The sequence below is a fragment of the Linepithema humile genome, chromosome 2 (assembly GCF_040581485.1).
Source record: "Linepithema humile isolate Giens D197 chromosome 2, Lhum_UNIL_v1.0, whole genome shotgun sequence".
Classification (NCBI taxonomy): Eukaryota; Metazoa; Arthropoda; class Insecta; order Hymenoptera; family Formicidae; genus Linepithema; species Linepithema humile.
In genome coordinates this window covers 21,427,643-21,453,019 of record NC_090129.1, presented here as the reverse complement: position 1 = coordinate 21,453,019, position 25,377 = coordinate 21,427,643, and the positions used below count along the sequence as shown (strand labels likewise).

Genomic DNA, 25,377 nt, shown 5'->3' with positions numbered 1-25,377 from the left:
ATCATGACACACGGGGCGTACACACGAACCCGGATCGCCGCGAAACGCGGGTTCACAGCGGTGTCGTCGTTTCGCGACCCAAAGACAGTTTCGCGTCGTGCGCGCTTTGACGCGCGCATTCGGCGCACCTCGCCGATTCGCGCTCGCTCCGGTAAGGAAAGAGAGTGTGAATAAAAAACGAACGTATGCTATACTACACACGTCGATGATAGTACACGTGTACAGGTTTGCGACCGCGTGTGTGTTGTGCGTATTGAACCGCATTATCACTTTGAACGATACGCGGATGACTTTTGCCCGACTCGTTGATACGCGCTCGATTCGCTCGAGCCACGCTGCAATCTGACAGGTAAAACCGTTCACCGCACGGCACGTGATGTGGAAGTGTCATTGAAATGACGTTCACCTGATGACGCGCGTTCCAAAAAGCGCGCGTTCCGATCGTTCTTTCGCTCGAACAGTGCAATCTTTTTTCTTTTTTCTTAATGAAAGCGCAGTAATGCTTGCGCGATAATGTTATGTCTTTGAACATTTTCCGCTATGCAAAACGAACTGATAATCGCTTGACCTTTTAATACCAGCATAGTTATATAATTTAAAATTTTTATTTAAGATATTAATTAAAATTGCACAAGATATAATTTCAGATAACAAATATGTTTGTAATTTAAGGCTTATATAATTTTTAGACAATATACGCGTAATTGTCATTCCATTATCGGACATGACAAATTGTTCGTATAAAAAACGCTTAAGTAGCGTAAAATGTATAATGTGTAAGCATTGTCGAGCATAATAATTTTGCAATAAATCAATTGGATTGATAGCCGTGCACACCTGCGATGACGCTATCTCTAGCTATCAGAAGTCGTAAAGAGTCGTGGAATGATAGTCGATCATATCTACAAGAAGTATCTATAGTACAGACATAGATTTTTCTTCACATTGTTACGTCAAGACAAAAGAAAGTTGTTTTAACAAAAGTTTGAATTATTAAAAAAGCAAGACTATAAAATGGAATTTATTTCGTTAAACAGGTAAACAAAAAAGACTCAGCTAATATTCGCGAAAGTTAAAGAACTTAAAATTTGTTTTAAGTTCAGAAGGTAAAAAATCTTATACGATTTTTTTGAAACTTTAAACATGTTAATACATTCATTCATTTTAAATGTTTGCGATATTCTTAAAACAAAATTTTTTGATGATAATATATTTTCAAATTGATTGATTTATAAATTAAAATTTATCGCAAGATAGCGTTTGATATATATGACAATTTATATTATGTAATTGAATACCACAAAAAATCTTTGCTATTTCAAAGTCGTTTCTACCGATAAACAAATCACGGATAACGATGAGCGTGCGATTTAAATATTTTATTAAAAACCTCGAAAGAGAGATTTTGCGCAATATCTAATCGACATTTCATCGGAATCATCAAAGAGCAACCGCAAATCTAACCGCAAAATAAATACCCATTTGCTTGATACCTAACAGTTCGTACATTTTTCTCATTTAAATTCTATGAGTATTTTATCGTTCCGCCGCCCACTATCATACCTTTTCGATAAAATCAACAAAAGCCTATTCAAACACCGTTGCTAAATGTCTGTGGAATAATTTTCTCTTTCCCGTCGCGCTAAATGTCCCCAAATTACCAAATATTTTTCTAATTGCAAATTCTCTGGAATAATTTTGGTATAAATATCGCTAAAGAAATGGATTTAAAATATACGATATCAACGGCCTAAAATATTCTTAAAAAAAGTAATAAAATACTTTTTCTCTCATCTCCCTCCCTCTCATAGATCATAAATTAAGTTTCTCTTTATTTACAGAGGCCGTGATCATGTGATCATGGACAACGAAAGCAGTAACAACGACAGTGGTATCAGCGGCAGCATCAGTGACGAATCGCGCGACAGTAACACGCCCGTTCTACCGAGACACAGTAATGCCACCCAGAACAAACACGGTAGACAAGCCGTACGTAAAATGAGTACAATGCCGGAAGAGGAGGACATCATGTCCGACGACGCGGATCCGGACGTGATCAAGATCGGCCACCAGCAACAGAAACGCTCCGAGATCGAACCCGAGTGGACCTCGGAGGAGAGAAGTCGTTTGCTAAATTCCGCTGGACGTAAAATCGTCATCGCGCCGACAAGCGCGAGCAACGGCAATGCGAGAAGGACGATTAATCGCGATGACAGTATCGAGACTGTTCAGGATCGAGTTCATCCGCAGTGGTCGCAGTCACGACCGCTGATCGCGGATCAGATTGAGTCCAGGTCGAGCCCGGGTCGTGACAACGGACCGCATAGTCCCGGCAGACTGAGCGTCAAAAGCGTCGATCAGCAGCACGCGACGCGGCAATATTATTGTTCCAACGCGCGTTCGCCGAGGACACCCGTCATTATAAACGAGAATCAGCAACAGTGTCCCTGCTGTCATCAGCCATCGCCCGTCTGGGCTTCCATCCTATACGCGGACTCGGCGAACGAGATGCAGGCCCGCACGTTCCCCGACACGATCTCGATCAGGTCCCTGGCGTCGATCGGTCTGGGCTCTTCCGATGGCCGGAAGCTCACAATACGTAGAGTTCCCACATCGCCGTCGGAGCTGCTTAACGTGGTACATCCGCCGCCGTAAGTGAGATACATTACCTACGCCTTATGTCGCGGCACTTTCGAAGAAAAGCGAAATGCGAATCACGCGCCGTGCTCCTCGTCGCGTGCGTGCCTAACTCGAGTTCAACTTTTACATACGTTTGCGCTCTAAGAATGAACGAATCTCTATGAAGTGCAACAATCGCGCTATGTTCGCATCTTGTTTCGTAATATTGGAATGCTCAAGTTCGACGTTGAACGAAAATGATGTGACAAATTAATACTTGTATTTCTGTTCTAAAAATCCTTTTTTTCTTCAAATGATTTTAATTTTCTTTTCTTTATCATAAAAAAATTATTTCTAAAAGATAAATAATCCTTTTTAAACTGACGGCAACGGTTATTAGTTCACGTATTTTATGAAAGGCACAAATAGTTGCAATAAACGGTAAAAATAACACTCAGAGATAAAACATATTTTCAGAAGAAAAATGTTGACACACATTTGATTTGAATATTTGTGCTATTTTTGAATTTTAATAGTTTATTGAGACCATTTTATCTTAAAAATAAACAAACAAGAAAAATAGACGATAATATAACACGCGCAAAAATAAGTTTGAATGAGTTGACATTAATTTGCAAAAATATATAGTAATTAATATTTCAATCTTTTTCCTTAAAATGTTAATATTACATTAAAATTACATTAAAATCATACTAAAATCATTTTAAAATCATATTAAAATAATATAGAGTAATATAATAATGTAGACTAATATCAAAAATAAATTAAAATGTTTTTAAGAAATCGCATCTGCCATATGTTTCTCACGTATCAGCTAATATTTTGTGCAAATATCCTGAATAAGTTAAACCATGTTCGCAACACATAAAAATGAAGCTGCGACTTGATGTTAGTTTTAGTAGGAAAGATCCACGGTAACTTGGAAGATTGTAACTACCTTAGCAATTATCTTCAAATATTAAAGATTATCGTAAAACTTTCCGAACCCGCTTGCCTAATGCGTGTTAATTACATCTAAAGTTGCAAATTCGCCACTTCGCTTCGTCGCGTTGATGCAGTAGCGAGCGCGCGGATATAATGTTACAAAATTTCTTCACGTTACTAAAGGTCAGTTGCATCAATAATAATTAACTAATTACGACACTTTTTGCTCTATTCTGAATCATAATTTTAAATTAGAGAAAGAATCGTGGTTTTAAAATAGAAAAAAATGCAGAGTAAAAGGGAATTCATTAAAGTTTGACGTAAAAAAATTAAAATGGATTGATGAAAGAAATTGAAATAAATTACATTTATACTTTTAAAATGTGTAAGTTTTCGCGGATTAATTTCTTTAAAATTACACGGTGTTCGCGCATAAAATTAGATTTGATTGACAGTCGAAATTAATTGTCGCTGCTAAAATCAGCTTTTCGCTTAATTATCCGCCCGAGGTCATCTTAGATAGAAAATTTAGGATCGATTGTGCTGTTCATTAACACTAACCGCCGCTGATAGAATCCTCGCACTATACACCTGCATTATAGCCAGGGTTGTGATCTAGAAAGGAGCAAGGGTCAAGTTAGTTAATCAACGATGAAATTGACTCTCAGTTTACCACAAATAGCGATAATCGACATCGCTGCGATCTGCTCTAAAGTGCAGTAGCTATTGCATCAGGATCGATTCCGTGTGTACGTGTTAGAGCCCGAGATAGAAACCGGTATAATTTCCGGCATAATTTCGAGTTTAAACATCGATACTGCATACAGACGCGAAAATGCGTCTCTATTCATGAGACGCGACGTCCGGCGTATCTGTGTCATCGAAAATTGAACTCACTTAAATTAGACCGGTTTCGATTACCCCGATTAGAGTGTCATCTCTCATCCAGCCGCGGCGGATTCTACGTGACGAGAGATGCGCTACCCATCTAAGCTGCTCGACGCGAAGCCGGCAGGTCTCGTCATCCAGGGATTGCAATTCCGGCGTATCGTCCCGGAGACGTAAGTGGATAATAGGTGCACAATGTAAGACCATAGCCGTTGTTGTAAATTCATGTGTTCGTGCGGTGTGGCTTATAGTTACGAATCCGTCCCGCTTCTTCCATTGAAACGGGACGGCGCTTGAAACGACCCGTAATCGCCGTCCTACATTTAGAGCTCGTCACGTCACGTTTTTGAATCAGCGTGCGCGTGGTTCTTCTGCGAAAATGATACCGCTCGCCGTGAGATTGTTAACGGACCAAAATGAGGAATTGAACGTTAGAAATTCGCGTATCTATCTTGACATTTTATTTTCCCTCATTAAATGTCCCTCATTAAATTAATTAAATCACATCCGATGTAGAAAAACATCCAATTTTTCCAATTATCATTATAAAACTCATGATAAGAGATTAAAAGAAATGATCGAGATCATCTGTAAATTCCGCGATAAATAAAAAATAATTACATTGCATACTATAATAAGAAACAAAATCAAGTTGTCTGCAAAAATTTTGTCACTATACAATGCCATCAGATGCTCTTCATCACGTTCGCGATGGCATTGCATTTTTTTTCTTTTTTTTTTAAATCTAGTGACACTATGCGAGTAATGGTGCGCATTATCGCGCCCGCGATACTCTCGCACCCGTGGTGTGTATTAGTTTTCCGTTGTGAAATGAACGGGAATGTACACAGGTGCGTCGCGTATATCTTTCAGCATTGTCGACCGCCCTTTCCTGCCCCTCTGCCCGCCCATGGCCTGACACCATTTCTACGCTCACCGCACTGTAAAGCATGAATTTATGCGATAAACGCATAAAAATTCCTGCCCGATCTCAATGCTTACGTAATGCACCGCGCAAGGTCGATTTTATGTTGTGCGCTATTTCGCGCGACACTTTATCATAATATACGACTGAATTCTTTCAACATTGATCTGTTTGCGGTGAGCCGCCTCCGACGTCCGCAAAGCGCGAACGCGAGCGAAATCAGCCTGTAATTGGTAATCTATGATTTCGTGTAGTACAGAACTGCATTAATCGAGTATCACGATGATCGAATTCGATAACTACTGCGTTCTACCGATGACTATCGTGCTCTATAAACAATGACGATGAATATTTAATAGCTGCTACCGGACTTGTATACGGACGCGTGTCATCATGTAAATGCGCCGGTAACATGACTGACGCGTGACCAGCTCAGTATGATTTTCCATCAAATAAATGCATAAAGCATTTTCTATTTACATACAATACAAGGTGTAAGAGTATTAAATACTTAAGAAATTTCTCACGGTAATAACAATTCTACATCGATCTATTGTTTCAAGGTATATGAAAAAACATGACAGGAGCTAATTTTCAAATTTCATTGCAGTGATTAAATTACATTATTTGACATTCAGCCAAGTGCTTGTTACGTCCGATAATTAATAAATATATTGATAAAAAATAGAATTTGTAATCGATATATACTTATATGTATTCATAAGTATATAAAAACATTCCATTCATATTAGTCATACGCTATTATTTTCAATATTTTTCCGCTAACGTCATAACTCGTAAATTTGATACTCGCGACATTTTTCCCGGAGTTCTCTCAATTTTTCTTTCGCATTCCGCGCTGTCTTTCGTTCTAGTTCTGCTGCATTTGCAATATAAAAGCTTCACAACGCGCATCGCATTTTTGTAGCTTCGAGGACGATCTTTCCACGTGCACTAGTTTCGACGACGGAGATGCGGATGATCCCGGCGATTATCGACAACCCAGAAGGCCTCATTGGGCGAATAAAGTGCAATTCGTGCTGGCCTGCATAGGCTACTCCGTCGGTCTCGGCAACGTCTGGAGATTTCCCTACTTATGCTACAAAAGCGGCGGCGGTGAGTCTCACGATTAATGTATTAATCTATTACGTAAATTGCGCGCAATCGTGGCATCGTGACGTGAATCTCATATGTAATTTCACCAAGTGTTAAAAGAGTTTTGCGACGCGAGAAATAGAAAAAGAAAATAAAATGAAGGAGAGACACGTAAGCGTTACAGATATAAGGTCGAAATATATTCATATAACGTGTCAAATAATACGGACAACACAATCGAGACACGACTCGTTGCGATTAGCATAACTGTGATAACAGTACGCAGCGATTTTGCACGCCACGAAAACGTCAGTAGCGAAACAGCTGACAAAGCAACAGTCCGAGCTATTGTCCTCTAATTTTTACGAATATCAAACACATTACAAACTTGAACCATGAAACGTTTCTATCTCTTTTTTTTTAAGCGTCTTTTACATATATCTTCCAATTTTTTTTCATTATGTTATTACGAGAATGATATGTCATTAAAAGATAACAATTTTAACACTTAAATTGTTACTGGGCGGTTAGCTTCATAGATATAAAGAGTGTCATTACTGAATAAAAATCGCATGCTCCAAATGAGGGAAAAATTACAACCTATTGCGGAAGACCGAATTAAGGCGGATCCGGTGAAAATCGTGACATCTTGCGTAAGCCGGGTTCGCGATTCAGGGCAAGAGCGTGTGCTCTCTTGCAATCCCTGCAACGTGAGCGCGTATCGTGTTGCCGGCAATTTTCAAAGTCTGGAAGCATCCGGAGCCCGGATGCGTGGCGCAATTCGCTCGCGGAACTTGATACATGACCTTGCCGGAACACGGCTACTCCGCACGAGCATGGTAAATGATTTCAATGACACCGGTGGAAATAATCGGACGAGTATCACCGCACTGGCGCACTGCCGGTCTAAATTGAAGAGCCGGAAAACTGGCTCGAATAACGCGATTCGATTTGGACGATTCAAACGATTCACTGTTGCGCTCGGGTAACGATTTAAAACCTGTGCGTGAAAATTAGGAAGATCGTATCGAAACAATCAAAGGTCGATCAACGCCCCGCACTAAAATGGATTGGCAAGGTCTCGATTTTATCAAACGCGTGCCGATTGCGTGTCAAAATACGTAGTCTTCGTAAGCCAATATTTGGTTAGCTGGCAAAGCTACTAGCACGATTCTGATGTTTATACAAAAAATAAAAAAATATCTGACCATGATTTTAATGATTCTGTAACATAAATAAAAATGTAAAGTAGCTAGATTTGCAAAAAAGGAGCAAAATTTAAGCCATTAATAAATTAATTAAATCACAAATTTATCTTCATTAAAATAATTTTGTAAAGAATTTAAAGGCAGTTTTATTTAATTCTATCTTTGCGGAGTATATTTCCGCGTATATAAAAACTAGGAACTACTGCGCAATTTAATCAATCCGTGCACGCGCAAGTTAATTTGTTGTACAAATAACACGCAAGGACCACTATAAAAATATACCGCGGGTGTAATTTTACGAAATCATATATTAAAGGGAAGACCGGAAAATCAAGGGAAATAATATGGTTCTACCTTGCACGAGATGTGCACGCGCTTCGGTATTCATTGTGCCGCAACACTAAATTGCATTTTCATGATAAAGACGCGACATTGTCGCAAATAACTGTAACAGCATTAGCGCGAATGTGCGTCATTATCCGCCTTGTAACGATGCGATTGGATTTTCGCCAGAAATTAAATCGCCTGCAATCTCTATTGATACGTCACATTGTGAATCGGCCGATTGTTATCTCCGCGTCCACGTTTAATATCTGGCGATAATTTATTTGAAGTATATGATCGCATATATTATTTGTATCGCCGCCCGGACTAAATGAAAACTGCCATCCACGCGTTGTTCGACGAGATTGAAGCGACGAGGAAACAGATCGGATAACGCGGTATGATTTATACGCGCAACGCGAAATATAACACGCTACCGAGTGGGATTAATTTACATCTTCCCGAGGTGCGAAACAAATTACATATGTGATATAGTTATGCATTTGCACAAATGCGTCGAACAAGATCTCTTTTATCTTAAAAAAAAAAAAAAAATAATAAATAACGTCCAGCTAACCGTGTTTTAATCGCTGCGGAATATGTAAAAAGCCGTTCGTGAACTCGAGACGGTAAGCTGATACAAGCAAGCAGCGAGTTCGTGAATTCAGGAAAACTTGCCAACAACTGACTAATCGTCACCTATCATCGCGGCGATTAAACACTCCATGTCAAATTAAGTCGTAATCCACGTCACTACGATCATCGTTTATTGCGAATAAAGAGTTACATCCAGTGACCTTGCCACTGCCCACAGTATGATTAACGTTGAGTATTATTACGTACACGCGTGAAACATGTTTAGCGAAACGTTTGGCAAACTCGCCAAAGATATATTAATTTTTTTCTGCTCGGGAGAAAAAAAAACGAACGATTTCCGAGTAGAAAATTACAGACGCCTCGTATCGGCCGCCTCAGACACTTATATCGATCGCATCATTTCCAGGTGTGTTCCTCGTGCCTTACTTTTTAATACTCGTAGTATGTGGAGTACCATTGTTGTACATGGAACTCAGCATCGGGCAGTTCACTCGTCGCGGCCCAATCGGCGCTTTGGGTCAAGTATGCCCGTTATTGAAAGGTATATGAATAAGTCATAATAGACCGTCGATAAAATTCAACGACTGTTCGTTAAAAAGCTTTTCACTTTTGTCCGCTCACTTTTATATTGTAAAGTGCGCTAACTTAAAACACGCAATTAATTTCAAAAATATTATTTAAATAAAAATTATCTTTATCTTTTGCGAGTGGAAGCAATTTTTCGAAAATTCTGAATTTTAATTCGAATCTAGCCATGTGTTCTACAATTTTTACATTATTTCTATCTTTATAGGAGCTGGTTTGTCGTCGGTTGTGATATCGTTTCTGCTATCAACCTATCATAATGTGATAATAGCCTACGCAATTTATTATTTCTTTGCGGCGTTTCGAGCGGAGCAGCCATGGTCACGTTGTGACAATTTATGGAACTCGCCGCGTTGTTGGCTGCCCAGTTATGGAGTCGATAATCGAACTCGACCGAACTCAACAAGAACACCGTCCGAGGAGTTTTTCGAGTAATTTTTCAAAATCAAAACTTGTTAATTTTTACTGTTGTTATAAATCTGTTTCAAAACAATTTTAAATATGTATATAAATTTTATGTTGTGCATAAAAAATCATATAAGACGCGCATATAAAGTATTTACAAAAAAGTAATTTTTCCATTTAGCAACAAGGTCCTGCAAATTAGTAGCGGCATTGAAGAACCGGGGGTTTTGCGATGGGAGCTTGTGGCCTGTTTGATAACCGCGTGGATTATGGTATATTTTTCCATTTGGAAATCCATTAAGTCATCAGCGCAAGTGAGGTATCTCACAGCAACGCTGCCTTTCCTCCTAATCGTGGTCTTCCTCACGCGTTCTCTCACTCTAGAAGGTGCCGCGAAAGGTCTACAATTCTTTTTTCATCCACGCTGGGAATTGCTCGGCGATGCGAAGGTGACGTAAAATAATTAATTCCTCGTAAACAATGAGTGACTTGACACAAATAAAATATATATGCATAATTGCGTTCGAAAAAATTAATATTTCACTTTCAGATCACAGTGACGTCCTTTTATATATATATAATTTTTATAATAAAAATGATTGTTCCATTTTGTCATTTTTCAGTTATCTTTAGTTCAAATTAATTATACTGTTATCAATCATGTTTAGGTCTGGATAAATGCTGCGGCGCAAGTCTTCAATTCCGTAGGCATCGCTTTTGGCTCGATGATATGTTTCGCGAGTTATAACAGATTCCACAACACGATTTTAGTTGACACCGTCGCCGTTACGGTCATAAACGCCTTCAGTAGTTTATTAGTCGGAATCTTCTCATTCGCTACAATCGGCAATATAGCGTTGGAGCAAAACACGTCCGTCGAAGATGTCCTGACTGACGGTACGCATAGAATTAGAGAAATAAAGTTTGCGTCACGCTAAATATAATAAATTATACTTTATGTTACTGTTTTACATATAGATTCCTCTAATCGCATTCCAATACTTGCCGCATTGCAAGGCTCGCACTCGTCGCTAAAATTCACGATTCTTGCGAGACTATTATATATATATATATATATATTTTTTTTTAAATTTTTTCTCAATGTTTCACATCGTCAAATTATAACTCCCCCTGACATTTTATAGATAAATCATAATTTCCGTTCAAGGACCTGGTCTAGTCTTCGTCATCTATCCGCAAGCGCTAGCCAAGATGCCAGCTTCTCAACTCTGGGCTGTGCTATTTTTCTTTATGCTGGTCTGTCTATCGTTGAATAGTCAAGTAAGCATATTACGTCGTAAATATATGTATATGATTACAGATTAGTAAGCAAATAAATACGATAATTTAGTCAAATATATGTATAAAAGCGCGCATTAATCATGCGAAAAATTCATCGGAATTAAATATTAGTCACATTGCTCAATCGGTGCTTGATAAATGTATTTTTACAAGCTTTCTATTTTTTAGATTTTAGTTGGTTCTCTGCAATATTTTAATAATATTACGTAAATCTTGACGATTTCAGTTTGCTGTTGTTGAAGTGGTTGTTACATCAATTCAAGACGGTTTCCCGAGATGGGTGAAACGTCATCTTCTCTGCCACGAAGTGCTCGTACTTCTCATTTGCGTCGTTTCGTTCTTATTTGGACTGCCGAATATTACGCAGGTAGAATAGCGATCGAAATGTTGTTTATATAAGAGCCATATTTTATCTGTCACTAAATAATTTTCTGATCGCTTCAGGGTGGCATTTATTTCTTCCAACTGATCGATCATTACGCCGCGTCGATGACCATCATGTTCTTGGCGTTTTTCGAGGTAATTGCCATCTCTTGGCTTTACGGCGTGCGACGGCTATGCAATAACGTTAAAGAGATGACTGGACGCCTGCCTTCGTTGTACTTTCGTTTCTGCTGGTTCCTCGCTGCACCTCTTCTCATAATGGTACGCAATGAATAAATATCGATAAATTTCGATAAGTAAGAATTTTCGCGGTATCAAAACTGCGTATCTGAATAAAACGTAATGATTGCAAGTTGACTGTTTCGAGCGAAGTGTTATTGAACACGGAACTGAGATTAAAAGCAAGCAATTATTCGCGCGATTGTTATTTTCAAAGAAACGCAAAGTGTTTCTTCGAAAATAATAACGACGACGCGGATAATTGCCAGTTTTTAATTTCAGTTCCGTGTTTCGTTACACTCTCTTCGATGTAGCCGGCGATCGTCAGGATGACAGGCGCATTTTCATAATTATCTTTTCAGGCCGTATGGGTGTTCAGCTTAATTGATTATGAGCCGCCGACCTACCACAACGGCGATTATACGTATCCGTGGTGGGCAGAGGCGATCGGTTGGAGCATCGCGTCCTTCTCCTTAATTTGCATTCCTGCTTTTGCGGTTTATGTATTCGTCAGAGCGGATGGTGTCACATTCGCAGAGGTATAACGTTTCGTTAATATTGTTAAACCTTTAACATTATCTTAAAATCAATTTACTTATTTATTACTAAGCATAAAGAATTTAATTATTTTATTACAAAAAAGCAAATTTAAAGGTTAATATAATCATTTAACAATCTTTCTATTTAAAAAAGTTAATAATAGAAAGCGTGGTTTCAGATATATTTGTAATATTCTACTCGTTAAAATACCGCGGTATCGTTAAAATTAACGAGGGATTATTTCGCGTTCTAAAAAGAAAAATTCTCATTTGCAGAGACTCAAGAATTCCATCAAACCGCACTTCGAGGCGTGCAAAGTTTGCGGACAGGAATACTGCATGGAGCCCATGCACTATCTGGAAGAGGACATGCTCAAGGAACCGCAAGCAGACGTGAATACACCCATACAACTGAATTCGCACTATCTGCTGAAGCCTCAGATGTGATATCGTGCAAGAGTGATCAGAATTTAATAGCGTACACACGTAACATATTCATAGATTGAAACTATTTAAAAAATAATTATTTAACAAAAGCTGTCGTATATATGTAAGTATTTATGTATATACGTGCTCGCGTATCTTGTATCGCAACGGTTAGCAACAGCTATCGCTTGCGTCGCGTTGATAATTAATATTCCGCTGTTGATAACTCGTTAAAAGTACGACAATAATTTGCAAGAAAGTCATTAAGATAAGAATATGTCTGTTACTAATGTTATTAGGTCTTGTAAACTGTTACTCTCGACGCCATCGTGTGATAGACTATAGACAAGCACTGATTCGAAGTAGGAACATATTCTTGTATATATCGTAATCGATACGTAACACACTAGCGGATCCTGGGGGGAGGGGGAGGGTTTGGGGTTAAACCTCCCCCCCCCTTCCAAGTTAAAAAAAATCAATTTTGCTGGATCCGTTTCAAGAATCTTGGTGAAAAATGCATTAAATCAGGTCAAAACCCCCCCCCCCCCCCTATTATCGACATCAGGATCCGTTAGTGACGTAACATAATGCGTAAACATTGTTAACTGTAATTTAAATAAATTATTATATATATATATATATATTGTATATTGTTCAGTGCATATCTTTCTCAAATTTTCCCGGCTTTTTTGATTGCGTAAAGTTAATATTAAACTATGTGTTAATATTAAACTACTTCAGCCATTAATAGCGTTTTATAATAGAAAATGTTTCAAAAATGCTTATTGATATTTAGTGGTATATCGACTATATCTTTTTACATTTCGTAACCGCGCATTGTGTTTCGCTAATAGCAACTATATAATAGAGATCATAATAATAGAGAGGGTTTCACCGTACACGCGCTTACGTAAGTTATAGAACCTCCGTTACGCAGCGGGTTTCGATAGTATTGAATCCTCATACAGTAAATTAGATATAACTAATTGCATTATCCGTCTCTGGGACACAAGTCCCGCGATGGCACTCTCTCATTTGAGCGGCGGGCAAGCTCAAGTTCATATCGAAGTTTAACAGGACGCCTTAACAGCGTTCCGCTTAAAGTTGCCGAACCATGACAAAGAAGTTTGAATTTAATTGGCGCATCGAAGTGCCGGAGCTCCTGAGAAAGGGTGCAGTATTCGATCGATGGTTCGAGGACAAAGAGACGACTGAATATGAACCGAGCTGTCTATTCAAAGTTGACGAATATGGATTTTTCGTTTATTGGAAAAGCGACGGCAAGGTAATCTATCTCGCGTAGTTTTTGTAGCTTTGTTTCTCAGCAAATAAATATTGTTCTATTATTTTTCAACGAACGGCGCACACATATAACTCGCGATTTTTTGATAGGACGGAGAAGTTATAGAATTGGCTCAAGTGAGCGACATTCGTTACGGTGGCACGCCGAAGGTAAATTTTACTCATAAATAAGCTCAAAAGATTATAATAAACAATTTTTTTGTCGAATAACATCGGCCAATTTATCTAGGATCCAAAATTATGCAATAAGTTAAATAAACATGGAACGTTAGAACAAATAGACGAGAAAAGTTTAACTATATGTTCTGGAGTAGATTATACGAATATACACTACCAGCACATTGTGTGTCCGGATGCACAAACAGCTAAGGTAATGAAATATAACTATATATGTATTAACTTTAGAAAATCTTTGGGGATTATTTAATTGACCTAATTCCTAATGCTCTATTTCCGTAGTAATTCAGTTATCCGTATTTGACTTAGTTAAATAAAATTTTATTAATTTTAGTTTAAAAATTTTAAATTTTAATTTAATTAAATAAAATTTTATTTAATTACACACCTATAGTAATATGTCTCACATTCTTTATTTTGAATAATTACGTTCACTAAACTTGTGTTGATTTATCGTCAAATAACATTGTCTTATTTAGCTTCTCTAATGCTAACTTGTGGTTAATCAATTCAGGATTGGCAAGCTGGTTTGCGCTTAATTACGCACAGCACAAAAGCATGTAATATTTGTCCAACAACGCAGCTTATGAAACAGTACGTATACATTAATATGTATTCACCAATTTGACTCTAATGTAATTTCACAAAAATAAAATAAATATTCGTCTTTATACTAACGTTGTTTCTACTTTAATCATAAAATGAGACTTAACTGATTACTAATCAAATCTGTCAGTTGGATGCGACTAAGTTTCCAAGTCGATCCGAAAGGAAAGGTCCCCGTGAAAGTGATATCAAAGACTTTTGCATCCGGAAAGACCGAGAAACTCGTTTATCAAGGTTTAGCGGAACTAGGTTTGCCTAGTGGAAAGGTGAGTCATTAAATACGGGAATTTAAAAAAAATTAATTAAAGTGCGATCAAGGATTTACTTACGAAAATTTTAAAATAATCGCCAGAGTTAGTATTTACTAAACTTTATTATTACTTTATGTTAAAATGTGTTGCTTGCAAATATTTTTTGCGCATGGATATTTTCGTAAAAAATAATTTGTAAAAATATAATTTCATAAGATTTATGTATACACAAGGTATTTCGGACTAACTATATCATCCGTTAATAGCAAATTATTTGAAGATGAAAATTTGCACCAAAATATCGAAACTACAATAATTTTTAAGATTGTCAAGGATTCACGCGCTTAAGCACGTCGCATATTGATTTTTATATCTTTATCATATGAAGAACCTCAGAAATCTGTTATCAAACGGTAATACGATTAATCTGTGAGACACTTTCCATATTTTATATTATTTTACAATTTCTTCTCTTAATGATATTAAAATAAAACAATTTTTTTTTATCTTCAAATAATTTGAGGAATCTGCTATCAACGAATGATATAATTGGTCTGAGACACTCCGTATAAATTTTATGTGTTTCTAAATAGTATTATTTATTTAACTAGCAAAAGACTATAGGCAATATATTTTGCAAATTGCTACTTGTCATGTTTTAGAACGACAAAATAGAGCCAGAAGCTTTTACATTCGAGAAGTTTTACGCCATGTACTTCAAGATTTGCCCTAGGAATGATATCGAAGAACTTTTTCAATCAATGTAAGTACTCAACCCGACCATAAAAAAGAGCGACTTTTAATTTCAAATACATTATGGAGGAAGCGTCATCGTTTTCATGCCGTTTTACAGCACGAAAGGGAAAACCGATGCCATAAATTTGTTGCAATTGGTAGAATTTATGAACACAAAACAAAGAGATCCACGACTCAACGAGATTTTATATCCTCTGTATACCGAAAAGAGATGCAAGGAAATAATCAATGACTATGAGTTGAATGATAATATGAAAGCGGAAAGTAAGTCTCTGCGCATTTCGTTCTTATTTTGTCATTATCTCTTTTTATATCAAAACAGGGTCTTTTAATATTTGATTTTACGTCACATGCGTACAGATAAGTTGACGAAAGATGGCTTTATTCGTTACTTAATGTCGGATGAGAACGCGCCGGTGTTTCTAGACAAATTAGAAGAGTGGATGGAGATGGATCAGCCGCTCTCGCATTATTATATTAATTCAAGTCACAACACTTATCTCAGTGGTCGTCAAATCGGTGGCAAGAGCACCGTCGAGATGTATCGACAAGTTCTACTTGCTGGTTGCAGGTAATACAATTACCCTTGTTAAGCTAGCACCCCCATCACAAAAAATTAAAATAAAATATATACCAAAATAAAGTGCTATTTAGGTGCTAATTTGGTGCTAATTTAATCCGCGTGCGTGTATCGACTAAAGAAATGTTTGAAAATAATTCTGAGAATCTGAAAGAAATTTATCTCGATTGCAGATGCGTCGAGTTAGATTGTTGGGACGGTAAAGGCGAAGATGAGGAGCCCATCATCACCCACGGCAAAGCTATGTGCACCGACATCCTCTTCAAGGATGTGATCTACGCTATAAGAGACACCGCGTTCGTCACTACCGATTATCCTATAATTTTGAGTTTCGAAAATCATTGTTGCATGAAGCAACAGTATAAACTGGCAAAATATTGCGACGAAATATTCGGGGACCTGTTGCTAAAAGAGCCTTTGAAAGATTATCCCGTGAGTAATCGCGAGATGTCGCGTTTAATGATTGCAATTAGCGGATTAGAATCGATATCATATATCATACGTGTATTATATCAGCTTGAACCTGGATGCCCCCTCCCTCCGCCGAACGCATTGAAGCGCAAGATACTGATAAAGAACAAACGATTGAAGCCGGAAGTGGAAAAAACCGAGCTCGAGCTCTTCCGTGCAGGACAATTTGAAGTCAAAGATGAAGTGACAGAGGATGCCAGTGCACCAGTAGCAGCTCCACCTCCCGAGCCGCCGAAGGCAATTAATTACATTAACGAGATACAATAATTGCATTATTTTAAAAAGATGGAAACTAGATTAATCTTATTCCGTCTTTTTCTCTTTCTGGAAAGCTATAAATTTTGAAATTATCTTTAATGCACTTGCGATTGTGTAGGAAGGCGAAGCTGCTCCCGGCGGCGAAGGAACTGAAGAGGTGCAAGCGGTTCAATACACAGGCAGTACCATGGCAGTTCATCCTTGGCTCTCATCGATGATAAACTACGCGCAACCAATAAAGTTTCAAAGTTTTGAAACTGCGGAAAGTACGTGGTCTATTGATGCAATAAAAATGTCTATGTATGTTAAAATAGTAGTTCGAAGTTTTATAAAAAATTGTCGTTCTTGATTGTTTTCCCAGTAATCGAGAATGCTAAAATAATCAGTAAATTAAAACAATCTTTAATTATTTAAAAACTTCATCGTGTCAATTTGAAGCATTCTCTGTATCTAAAAAATTTTTTTAATTTTATGCAATATTTTTTTTGGATCAATATACGCCCGCGACCATTTTTACCGTTATGACAACAAATAAAAAATGCAAAAAGATAGTTTAATAAATATGTATGTGTATAGATACTAGTTTTTGCGAATTTCACGTACAAAAATTTACTTGAAATTAAAATGGGCTGCCGAAATAGCGGGTAGAAATGCGTATATCCTGAAGGCTTAAGGAGGGTTAAATGAATGAGCGTACGCGTCGCGTGTGCGACATGTACTAATGTCCCGACCCCGACGTTGCAGGCAAGAATATACATCATAATATGTCTTCGTTCTCCGAGACTGCCGCTCTTAACTATCTGAAAACTCACTCCGTGGAGTTCGTTAATTACAACAAGCGGCAAATGAGTCGAATATATCCAAAGGGCACGAGGGCTGATTCGTCGAATTATATGCCCCAGGTAACAGCAATAATATACAAACGCGCTTAAACTCCCCATGGAGTTATTGCTCATGTATTTCTGTTATCTAACGCTATACAGACTACAGATTATCTAACAATATGTAGAACAATACACCAAAAGTCACGCACTCTCTCGTAGATGCTGTTTCCCGCTTTGATTTACAATATCCAAATTGTACATAAAGAGAATATACGATTTTTTATACATCTTTTCTATGCGACACATTTTTCTAGGTTTTCTGGAACGCCGGCTGTCAAATGGTAGCTCTGAATTTCCAAACGCCCGATTTGCCGATGCAGCTCAATCAGGGGAAATTCGAGTACAACGGCACGACGGGCTATCTACTAAAGCCCGATTTTATGCGAAGACCTGATCGAAGCTTCGATCCTTTTTCCGAGGACGTCGATGGCATCATCACCGCGCAGTGCTCAGTTCAGGTCATAGCCGGACAATTTTTGTCAGACAAAAAGGTGGGCACGTACGTCGAAGTGGATATGTACGGTCTACCGGCAGACACGATAAAGAAAGAATTCAGGACACGAATGGTGCCGGCGAATGGTCTGAATCCGGTTTACAACGAGGAACCGTTTTTATTCCGGAAAGTCGTGCTTCCCGATCTGGCGGTGCTTAGATTCGGTACTAATGCGTGTTTTTTCTATTATAAATTTGGAGTAAAATTCTTTTAAATAAAAATAGAAATTTTTGGAAAACAAATAACGAATGTCGGCGAACGGAATATTTTACAATTATGTCTTTTTCGCGCAGGTGTCTATGAAGAGAATGGCAAACTACTCGGCCAACGAATTTTGCCATTAGACGGTCTTCAAGCCGGCTATAGGCACATCTCTTTGAAGACTGAAGCTAATTTTCCGATGGCATTGCCCATGCTTTTCTGCAACATAGAGCTAAAGATTTATGTGCCTGACGGATTCGAAGGTAGCGTAAAGTTTGCGGTTTAAAAATAATATCTAAATAATAACTCTCCGCGTTGCTTTCGCTCAATGCCCAATTTCCAACAATAATTTCTGATTTTAGACTTTATGGCCGCCTTGTCGGATCCAGGCGGCTTTTCCAAGGCTGCTGAGAAGCAAACCGAAACAATGAAGAATCTCGGAATAGAACAGACGGATTCCAAAGCGGAAGCTAAGAAGAAGAAAGAGGAAGAAGCAAAGAGAGGTAACAAATTATATATTCGATACGATTTTTTTATGTTTGTTTAAAAAATAATATCAGATCAAGAAAGAGAAAATTATATTGAATATTATTGTACGATTCTAGAGGAATTGAAATTGGAACCTATCACGTTAGACTCCTTGAAAAAAGAGAAAGGGTTCAAAATGGGTAAGAAGCATCAGAAAGAATTGGATGCGATGAGAAAAAAACATTTGAAAGAGAAACAAACAATGCAAAAGAACCATTGCAGCACTATCGAGAAGCTCACCAAAGGAAAAGAGTGCGTTTTTTAAAATTCAATTACATAAAAATTTTTTACCTCAATATAATTCTCGAGCAAATTTTTAAGAATTTTGCATTTTCAGTAAAACTGCTCTAGCGCAAGATGCCAATTTGAAAAAAATTATTAGTGAACAAACGGCTCAATGGTCCGCTATGGTAGAGAAGCAAAGAAAAGAGGAGTGGGAATTATTGAAGAATCAAACACAGAGCGCACGCGATGAATTAAAGAGATTGATCGAGATCGTGCAAGCCACGCAAGTTAAACAGATGCAAACGAAACATGACAAGTTAGTTTACCATCTACTTTGATATAATTCTCACTAATTAATCACAATAATATAAATTTTAATTTTCCTTTGCCCATGTTTCTTAAATAAAACGCGCAATAATATTGCAGAGATATGAAAGACTTGAATTCCAATCAAGCAAAAGTGTCTGTGGAAACGGCGAAGGAAGTGATGAACGATAAGACTTTGAAGACGAAGGGTGATAAGGACAGGCGGCTTCGCGAAAAGAAGCAGCAAAACACGAAGAAATTCGTGGATGAGAGGAAGACCATCGAGATTAAGCAGAGTCGTGAAAAAGAAAAGCTAAAAGTTACGCACGAAAAGCAAGTGGCAAACTTGGACAACGATATTGAAGGGGTAAGTTTTTTATGTTTGCGTAATTTTTGTGTCATATAAATTAATGCATATTTAATTATATTGCAGAGTATTGAATTGTATACGAAGGAAGCAGTTGAATATGATATATCCTGCAAGGCGCAGTTCTACGTATAATTTTTTTAAGCATTTCTTTGACGTGATTATATTTTATTAATATTTTTGTCTTATATTTTTTGCTAAATATTTATTTTTTATCTTTTATTTTTCCATCTCTTATATTATTATTGCATATGGTTTTTTATACCATAATAATAACTATAGCAAAGAATTTTTAGTAATATAAAGAATTAATTATATATAAAGAATTTTTAGTCATCAGTTTGAATTATTTATAAATAAATCTATATGCTGATTTATATATATATATCACAATAAATAAAAAAATTTTATTTTAAAAATATCTTTGTAAAATATTCTTGAATTTCTGTTAGGCTATATATGCACATTTCTTTAATTACTCATAAAAATATATTGAAAGTAAATTATTCATTTAAATAAAATACACTTTTATTTTTGTGACTATTTAAGAAAAAGAAAGAGCTGATAATTTTTTCTTAAGCAATTGCAAAGATAAAAGTGTGTTTTATTTGATACTTTTAATATATTTTTATGAATAATTAAAGAATTGTGCAAGAAACATATATTAAACACATTCGAATATTCTGCTTAATGATCAGCACTGACCAAATAGATACAGTCATTGCAGGTATGCAATTGTAATAATGCATATATGTAATTATGTATATATTAGTAAATAATGCATAAATAACGATAACCACATGCGCGTTGCGCGATTACTGTGTAACATTGCATCATTCAATAAAGATTTCCATTTCAATGGTTGGTCTATTTTCGATTGATATCAACATATCAATTCTTGTTAATAGAGAACGTAATGATGAAGTATTTAAAGTCAAATATACAATTAAAATTCAGTCATAATTTAATTCTGAGTTTCAAAATGAGCAACAGCGAGATTGCTCGGATAATTATGAAAGTTATAACAAAATTGTAATGAGAAAAGATATCATGTACTCACTCTGATATTTTTTGTAGCTATTATGCAAAGAAGACTTTCTTCGCGAAGCGTTTCATATTTAAAAACCTCTCAAATTTTATAATTTTATAATTCCGCAAAAAAGAAGAATCATTCGCAATCATTACGCCACAAAAACAAGTTAATTGCATAAATTTTTGTATAACCAATTATATCAATAATCATATCATCAATAATCACTTTTTTATTACAGCAGTGAGCTGCACATCTGAAATCGTACTTTGCTTTTTTAGAAAAATTAAATGATTTTTATTAAATAATAAAAGTAATTAATAAGATTTTAATAAGATTAATAAGATTTTTGAGCGAAAAATATATTAAACATTATAATCTCAAAATTTATACTTTCTAAATTGTAATTTCTAAATTAACATTTCGAATATATGTCTTTATAAAATTTTTTGTTATACATACATATATGTTTATATAATTTATTTCGAAAATTTTGTAATGCTACAATTTAAAAGTAATAAATTGTATACATATTTGTATAATTTGATATTTTTTGTTATTAAGATAAAAAGAAAATAGTTTTCTACTATATTTTTTTGATTTATAATATAAAAATGTAAATTGCAAAAAAAAATGTAATTATCAAAGTACGATTCCTAATTATTATATGACATTGACGAATAAAAAGACAATAAATATCAATTTTAAATAATTACGCAAATATAATAAATAAGTTTTCACGACTCACCGGTCGTTGTACTCTAGCTGAATACGCCTTCAGCTGCACCTGGAAAAATTAATATACATTTTAATTATTATGAATTAATACATTTTATATATGTTGATTATTATGTATTATTCAATTATTTCCATTTTGATTAAAACATAATTATATGCAATAAATTGCATAAATAATTATCTCACAATTTTAATGAATATTCAACAAATGTTATAATAAATATTTTAATAAATATTTTCAAATATCTTAATACATATTTGATAAACACGTATTGTAATTATGTACGCAGGTATATATTATTACACCATCATGTACATATTTAAATGAACAAATAATTATGCTTACCAACTAGAGTATTGTAGTTTACTCCATTCGCTGCAGATTCTGTCTCGATTCATCCTAGCAAAGTATGAGATGCATCAGTTCCATCGAAAAATTGATGAATATCTGAAATCAATACTTGTTAATTAGGCACACTGCCGAAAAATCATGATTGATATTGTAAATTTGCTACAATATATAAAACACAAGATAAAAATTCTTTGTGTTGCAACGTGCCTACGCACATAATTTTAAGATATTATTTTATTCATTTAGTGTCTGTTCGACATCCGTCTGTACATATATACATTCATCGTCATAGTGAACGAGGCAATGATTGTTTTGGTCGTGAAGGTTATAAGGTATGCACATAACTACGTTCTACTCGACTTAATTTCAATTAGCTGAGTTTCTAGATGCTACCATCTAATGAGAAATTCGCCATCTTTGATCGTCTTGAGTGTACATAGTGATCATTTTCGCGTGTCTATGGCATGGAAATTTATACTCACTGAACTTGTACCAGTTTGAATTTACAGTCCCGCCGCCAAAACGCCAACCCGGTCCTAACGATGCACTGCTGTAAATCGTGAATATTCGCGGTAAATCTACATTCCTGCAATCGCCCGTCATTTGAATCGGCACTCCCGATAAAAACTCACACATATACACTTATTATACACTTTTAACAAGTAAAATACACGGTTAATCGTGGAGCGTTCGCGAACGGACGTGTACAATGACAATGATTATGACGAAAGATGGCGCACGGATAGCTTCACATTATCGATATATTGGAATCGATATATTGAAATCGAAATATTCGACAATACGCGCGAATAATCAGTGTTTTCAAATGCGTAGTTTGTTAGAATTTTCATATTATGTATTCTCCTATTTATGTAAATAGTATATTTGACTTAAAGTAGTTATGTGTCATTATATTTAGATAACTACTATAAAAATTAATTTGTTAGTATTGATAAAAACTAAACTAACTTAAAATTAAAATTGAAATCTATTATATAATCAAAATAGCAATGTGTGCATGTAGTGCTATTAATTGTTCAATATTTAAAAATGTATATAATTATAATAAACATATATAATTATAACTTTTTCAAATATATGCTCAAAGTAAATTCATGGTCTTATTTAAAATATCTTTTTAATATCGTTTGGCGAGTAATTTTATACATTGAGTTTTTGTCTATTCTTATGATGCAAGAGAGAGAAGTATTAATATATACATATATAATTAAATAAATATTTATATACATTATCTTGAAATCCTTTTGCATCCTATTTAAGAATATACATCTGTATGCTCCAATCCTTGGACGAAATTTTGGATAAGTGGCATACGATACACATGCAAAGAAGCAATAGATCCGATACACGCTCCAATCCAATAAACTATCACATGTTCGAACGACGAGGTCCCCAGACAACCGTACTTCAAAGAAGTTGCCAATGCAGGATTGAAATAACCGCCGGTATAATCAAAGGCTGAAATGCGTCGCATGTATTGAAGATCAAGAATAAATATTTTATTTCGCATGAAACATTATAGAATTATTCGCTAACCTGCTACTACCATAGATGTCCCAACAAAAGCATCGATAATTGTACTAAATCTTGGATTCAATTCACCTAACACACGGGATACCACCCTACATATACATGTTGCGATGCATTCTACAAACGCTCCAATTATAGCGGATACCTAGAATTCGTCAATTAATCGATTTCATAATAAAATTATTCTAAATAAAATATACATACATTAATTGCCTACTATGCAAGTTATAATGTATTAACATTTAAAATCAATATTAATTAATAGCTAATAATTAAGTAAAATAATAATTAGTATTAATTTAAAAAGTTAATATTAACAGTTTATATAATATATAAAAGTTAGTATCATTTAGTAATAATACTTCTATGCAAATTAAGTCTTATAAAATAAAAATAATAATGATTTTTTACTTGTAAATCCGTAGTGCATTCTCCATAGGCTCTGTTCTTGTGTGTGGAAGCAAGTTGGAGAGCCCATAATATTTGAATGTATTTAAATATGATAAGACCGCCAGCCAATTGCGCACATATTGTCAGAAGAGCAACTCCGATGGGCTTCTTACCAACAGCTATATCTTCCATATGTGTGTAAGGACATGCTGAAGCCTCATCCCACATTATCGACCACCAAATCGTTAGAAGAAACAAATATAGCGCATACATCCATACTCCCCAATTGTCCGCGACTAAAGATAAAATGTGCATCAATTATTAAAAGTCAATTGTATGATATTGAATGTATATTGATGCAAAAGAAATATTACAGAGAATCGACTTACTTATAATGAGTTCGAAACATGCTCCACAAAGTTCAGCTGTAGCTATAAATTCTAGAACCAAAGTCCTTGTGAGGGGACGAGAATCAAGATAAAATAACGTATATACCCTCAGCCAATATGCTATCCAAATTGTAAGTCCAATGTACACTGTAGACACTATCAAGTCTATTGACCCAGGCATTATCCTATTAAGGTATTTGCCATTTAAACAAGTGCAAAATCAGCATGATGAAAACGTATGAGCTTAATGAAGCACATCCGACATAATTCTACACACTAAAGAGACCTATAGTTGACACAAAACATGGTATAATTAAATTTAAAAAACAATATTTTTTTTATTGCCATCAAGATAAATGAATGAATATGCTGTTGTTAATTATTGAATATTTTTTGTATGGTAATATGAATTAAATAATATAAAGTAAAATGAACGCATTATGTAATCAATTAATTAATTCTACAGATTATAATTTTGCAACTTAATTGAAGTATAATGAAGAACTTACGAAGCAATCACTGAATCACGTTATTACCTCAACTTGTATTGCCTCGATTTTCATAAATATTTATCGTAGAAAATATTCACATTGAGTAGAGCTTTGCGCGTAGCAGTTATTTAAAACTACAAGTATCAAGCATATTACGCGGATATGTCGCGACTATGTCGCGACTATGTCGCGCAGCTTTAAATAGCTTTCGTTGGAATCATCTCATAGCGTAGTATGATATAGCAATTGAGTTGCTATTGGTCGAAGACGCGAGGAATTCGAAATAACTGGCTCTCAGAAATTCTCAAAAAGATAAAATTGTATCACAGACCTATACCACTATTCAACTAATCTGGAAAAATGCACTTTCATCGTTTCGTTAACACAATCGATGAAAATTCTCGTAGGAAAACGCCCAGTTGGCACTGTACCAATTACGTCGCAAACAACGCAATATGTACATCTGACGCAGCCAAAACTTAACATTTTATTTTAAATGTGCCCTATAAAAAAACTTATTAGATTAAAAAACAATGATATTAAACAATTCATTACAAAATACATATCAAG

General features: G+C 35.7%; 3 protein-coding genes across 9 annotated transcripts; 2 read left to right on the top strand and 1 right to left on the bottom strand.

Annotated features, from left to right (window-relative positions):
• ine (inebriated) lies at positions 1–13,098 on the top strand. Of its 4 annotated transcripts, none has more exons than XM_067350746.1 (12): positions 1–349; positions 1,842–2,651; positions 6,306–6,493; positions 9,008–9,142; positions 9,395–9,617; positions 9,773–10,040; positions 10,260–10,488; positions 10,760–10,872; positions 11,120–11,260; positions 11,338–11,538; positions 11,859–12,035; positions 12,312–13,098. In XM_067350746.1, exons 2-12 carry the CDS (start codon positions 1,861–1,863, stop codon positions 12,480–12,482), a joined length of 2,637 nt encoding a protein of 878 aa, XP_067206847.1. In that variant the 5' UTR covers positions 1–349; positions 1,842–1,860; the 3' UTR covers positions 12,483–13,098. The 4 variants fall into 4 exon arrangements, with proteins under 4 accessions (XP_067206847.1, XP_067206848.1, XP_067206845.1 ...); XM_067350747.1 differs by having other exon boundaries at positions 2–151; XM_067350744.1 differs by lacking the exon at positions 1–349 and adding an exon at positions 730–1,037.
• A 361-nt stretch (positions 13,099–13,459) lies between these two features.
• Positions 13,460–20,725, top strand: LOC105670772 (1-phosphatidylinositol 4,5-bisphosphate phosphodiesterase-like). The gene is made up of 19 exons (XM_012364486.2): positions 13,460–13,746; positions 13,854–13,913; positions 13,993–14,133; positions 14,455–14,534; positions 14,677–14,812; positions 15,460–15,560; positions 15,651–15,817; positions 15,914–16,124; positions 16,307–16,565; positions 16,650–16,841; positions 16,981–17,128; positions 17,607–17,764; positions 18,001–18,403; positions 18,533–18,703; positions 18,803–18,943; positions 19,046–19,220; positions 19,306–19,509; positions 19,620–19,866; positions 19,933–20,725. Exons 1-19 carry the CDS (start codon positions 13,576–13,578, stop codon positions 19,999–20,001), a joined length of 3,234 nt encoding a protein of 1,077 aa, XP_012219909.1. The 5' UTR covers positions 13,460–13,575; the 3' UTR covers positions 20,002–20,725.
• A 2,382-nt stretch (positions 20,726–23,107) lies between these two features.
• AQP (aquaporin) lies at positions 23,108–25,237 on the bottom strand. 4 transcript variants are annotated; one of them, XM_067350809.1, is made up of 5 exons: positions 24,826–25,237; positions 24,317–24,602; positions 23,949–24,223; positions 23,544–23,682; positions 23,108–23,465 (listed from the first exon to the last, which is right to left on the bottom strand). In XM_067350809.1, exons 2-5 carry the CDS (start codon positions 24,495–24,497, stop codon positions 23,263–23,265), a joined length of 798 nt encoding a protein of 265 aa, XP_067206910.1. In that variant the 5' UTR covers positions 24,498–24,602; positions 24,826–25,237; the 3' UTR covers positions 23,108–23,262. The 4 variants fall into 4 exon arrangements, with proteins under 4 accessions (XP_067206910.1, XP_067206911.1, XP_012219914.1 ...); XM_067350810.1 differs by having other exon boundaries at positions 24,853–25,237; XM_012364491.2 differs by having other exon boundaries at positions 24,317–24,501; positions 24,826–25,232.
• Positions 25,238–25,377: the final 140 nt, after the last annotated feature.

Bases quoted from the DNA above. Each gene is read 5' to 3' on its own strand.
- AQP (XM_067350809.1), bottom strand. From the start codon at position 24,497: ATGCCTGGGTCAATAGACTTGATAGTGTCTACAGTGTACATTGGACTT. The intron at 23,683-23,948 runs GTAAAAAATCAT...GACGAATTCTAG, and splicing joins AATGCACTACGGATTTACAA to GTATCCGCTATAATTGGAGC. The intron at 23,466-23,543 runs GTTAGCGAATAA...GACGCATTTCAG, and splicing joins GACATCTATGGTAGTAGCAG to CCTTTGATTATACCGGCGGT.
- ine (XM_067350744.1), top strand. From the start codon at position 1,015: ATGGAATTTATTTCGTTAAACAG. The intron at 1,038-1,841 runs GTAAACAAAAAA...CTTTATTTACAG, and splicing joins GAATTTATTTCGTTAAACAG to AGGCCGTGATCATGTGATCA. The intron at 2,652-6,305 runs GTAAGTGAGATA...GCATTTTTGTAG, and splicing joins AACGTGGTACATCCGCCGCC to CTTCGAGGACGATCTTTCCA.
- LOC105670772 (XM_012364486.2), top strand. From the start codon at position 13,576: ATGACAAAGAAGTTTGAATTTAATTGGCGCATCGAAGTGCCGGAGCTC. The intron at 16,125-16,306 runs GTAATACAATTA...TCTCGATTGCAG, and splicing joins GTTCTACTTGCTGGTTGCAG to ATGCGTCGAGTTAGATTGTT. The intron at 19,221-19,305 runs GTGCGTTTTTTA...TTGCATTTTCAG, and splicing joins AAGCTCACCAAAGGAAAAGA to TAAAACTGCTCTAGCGCAAG.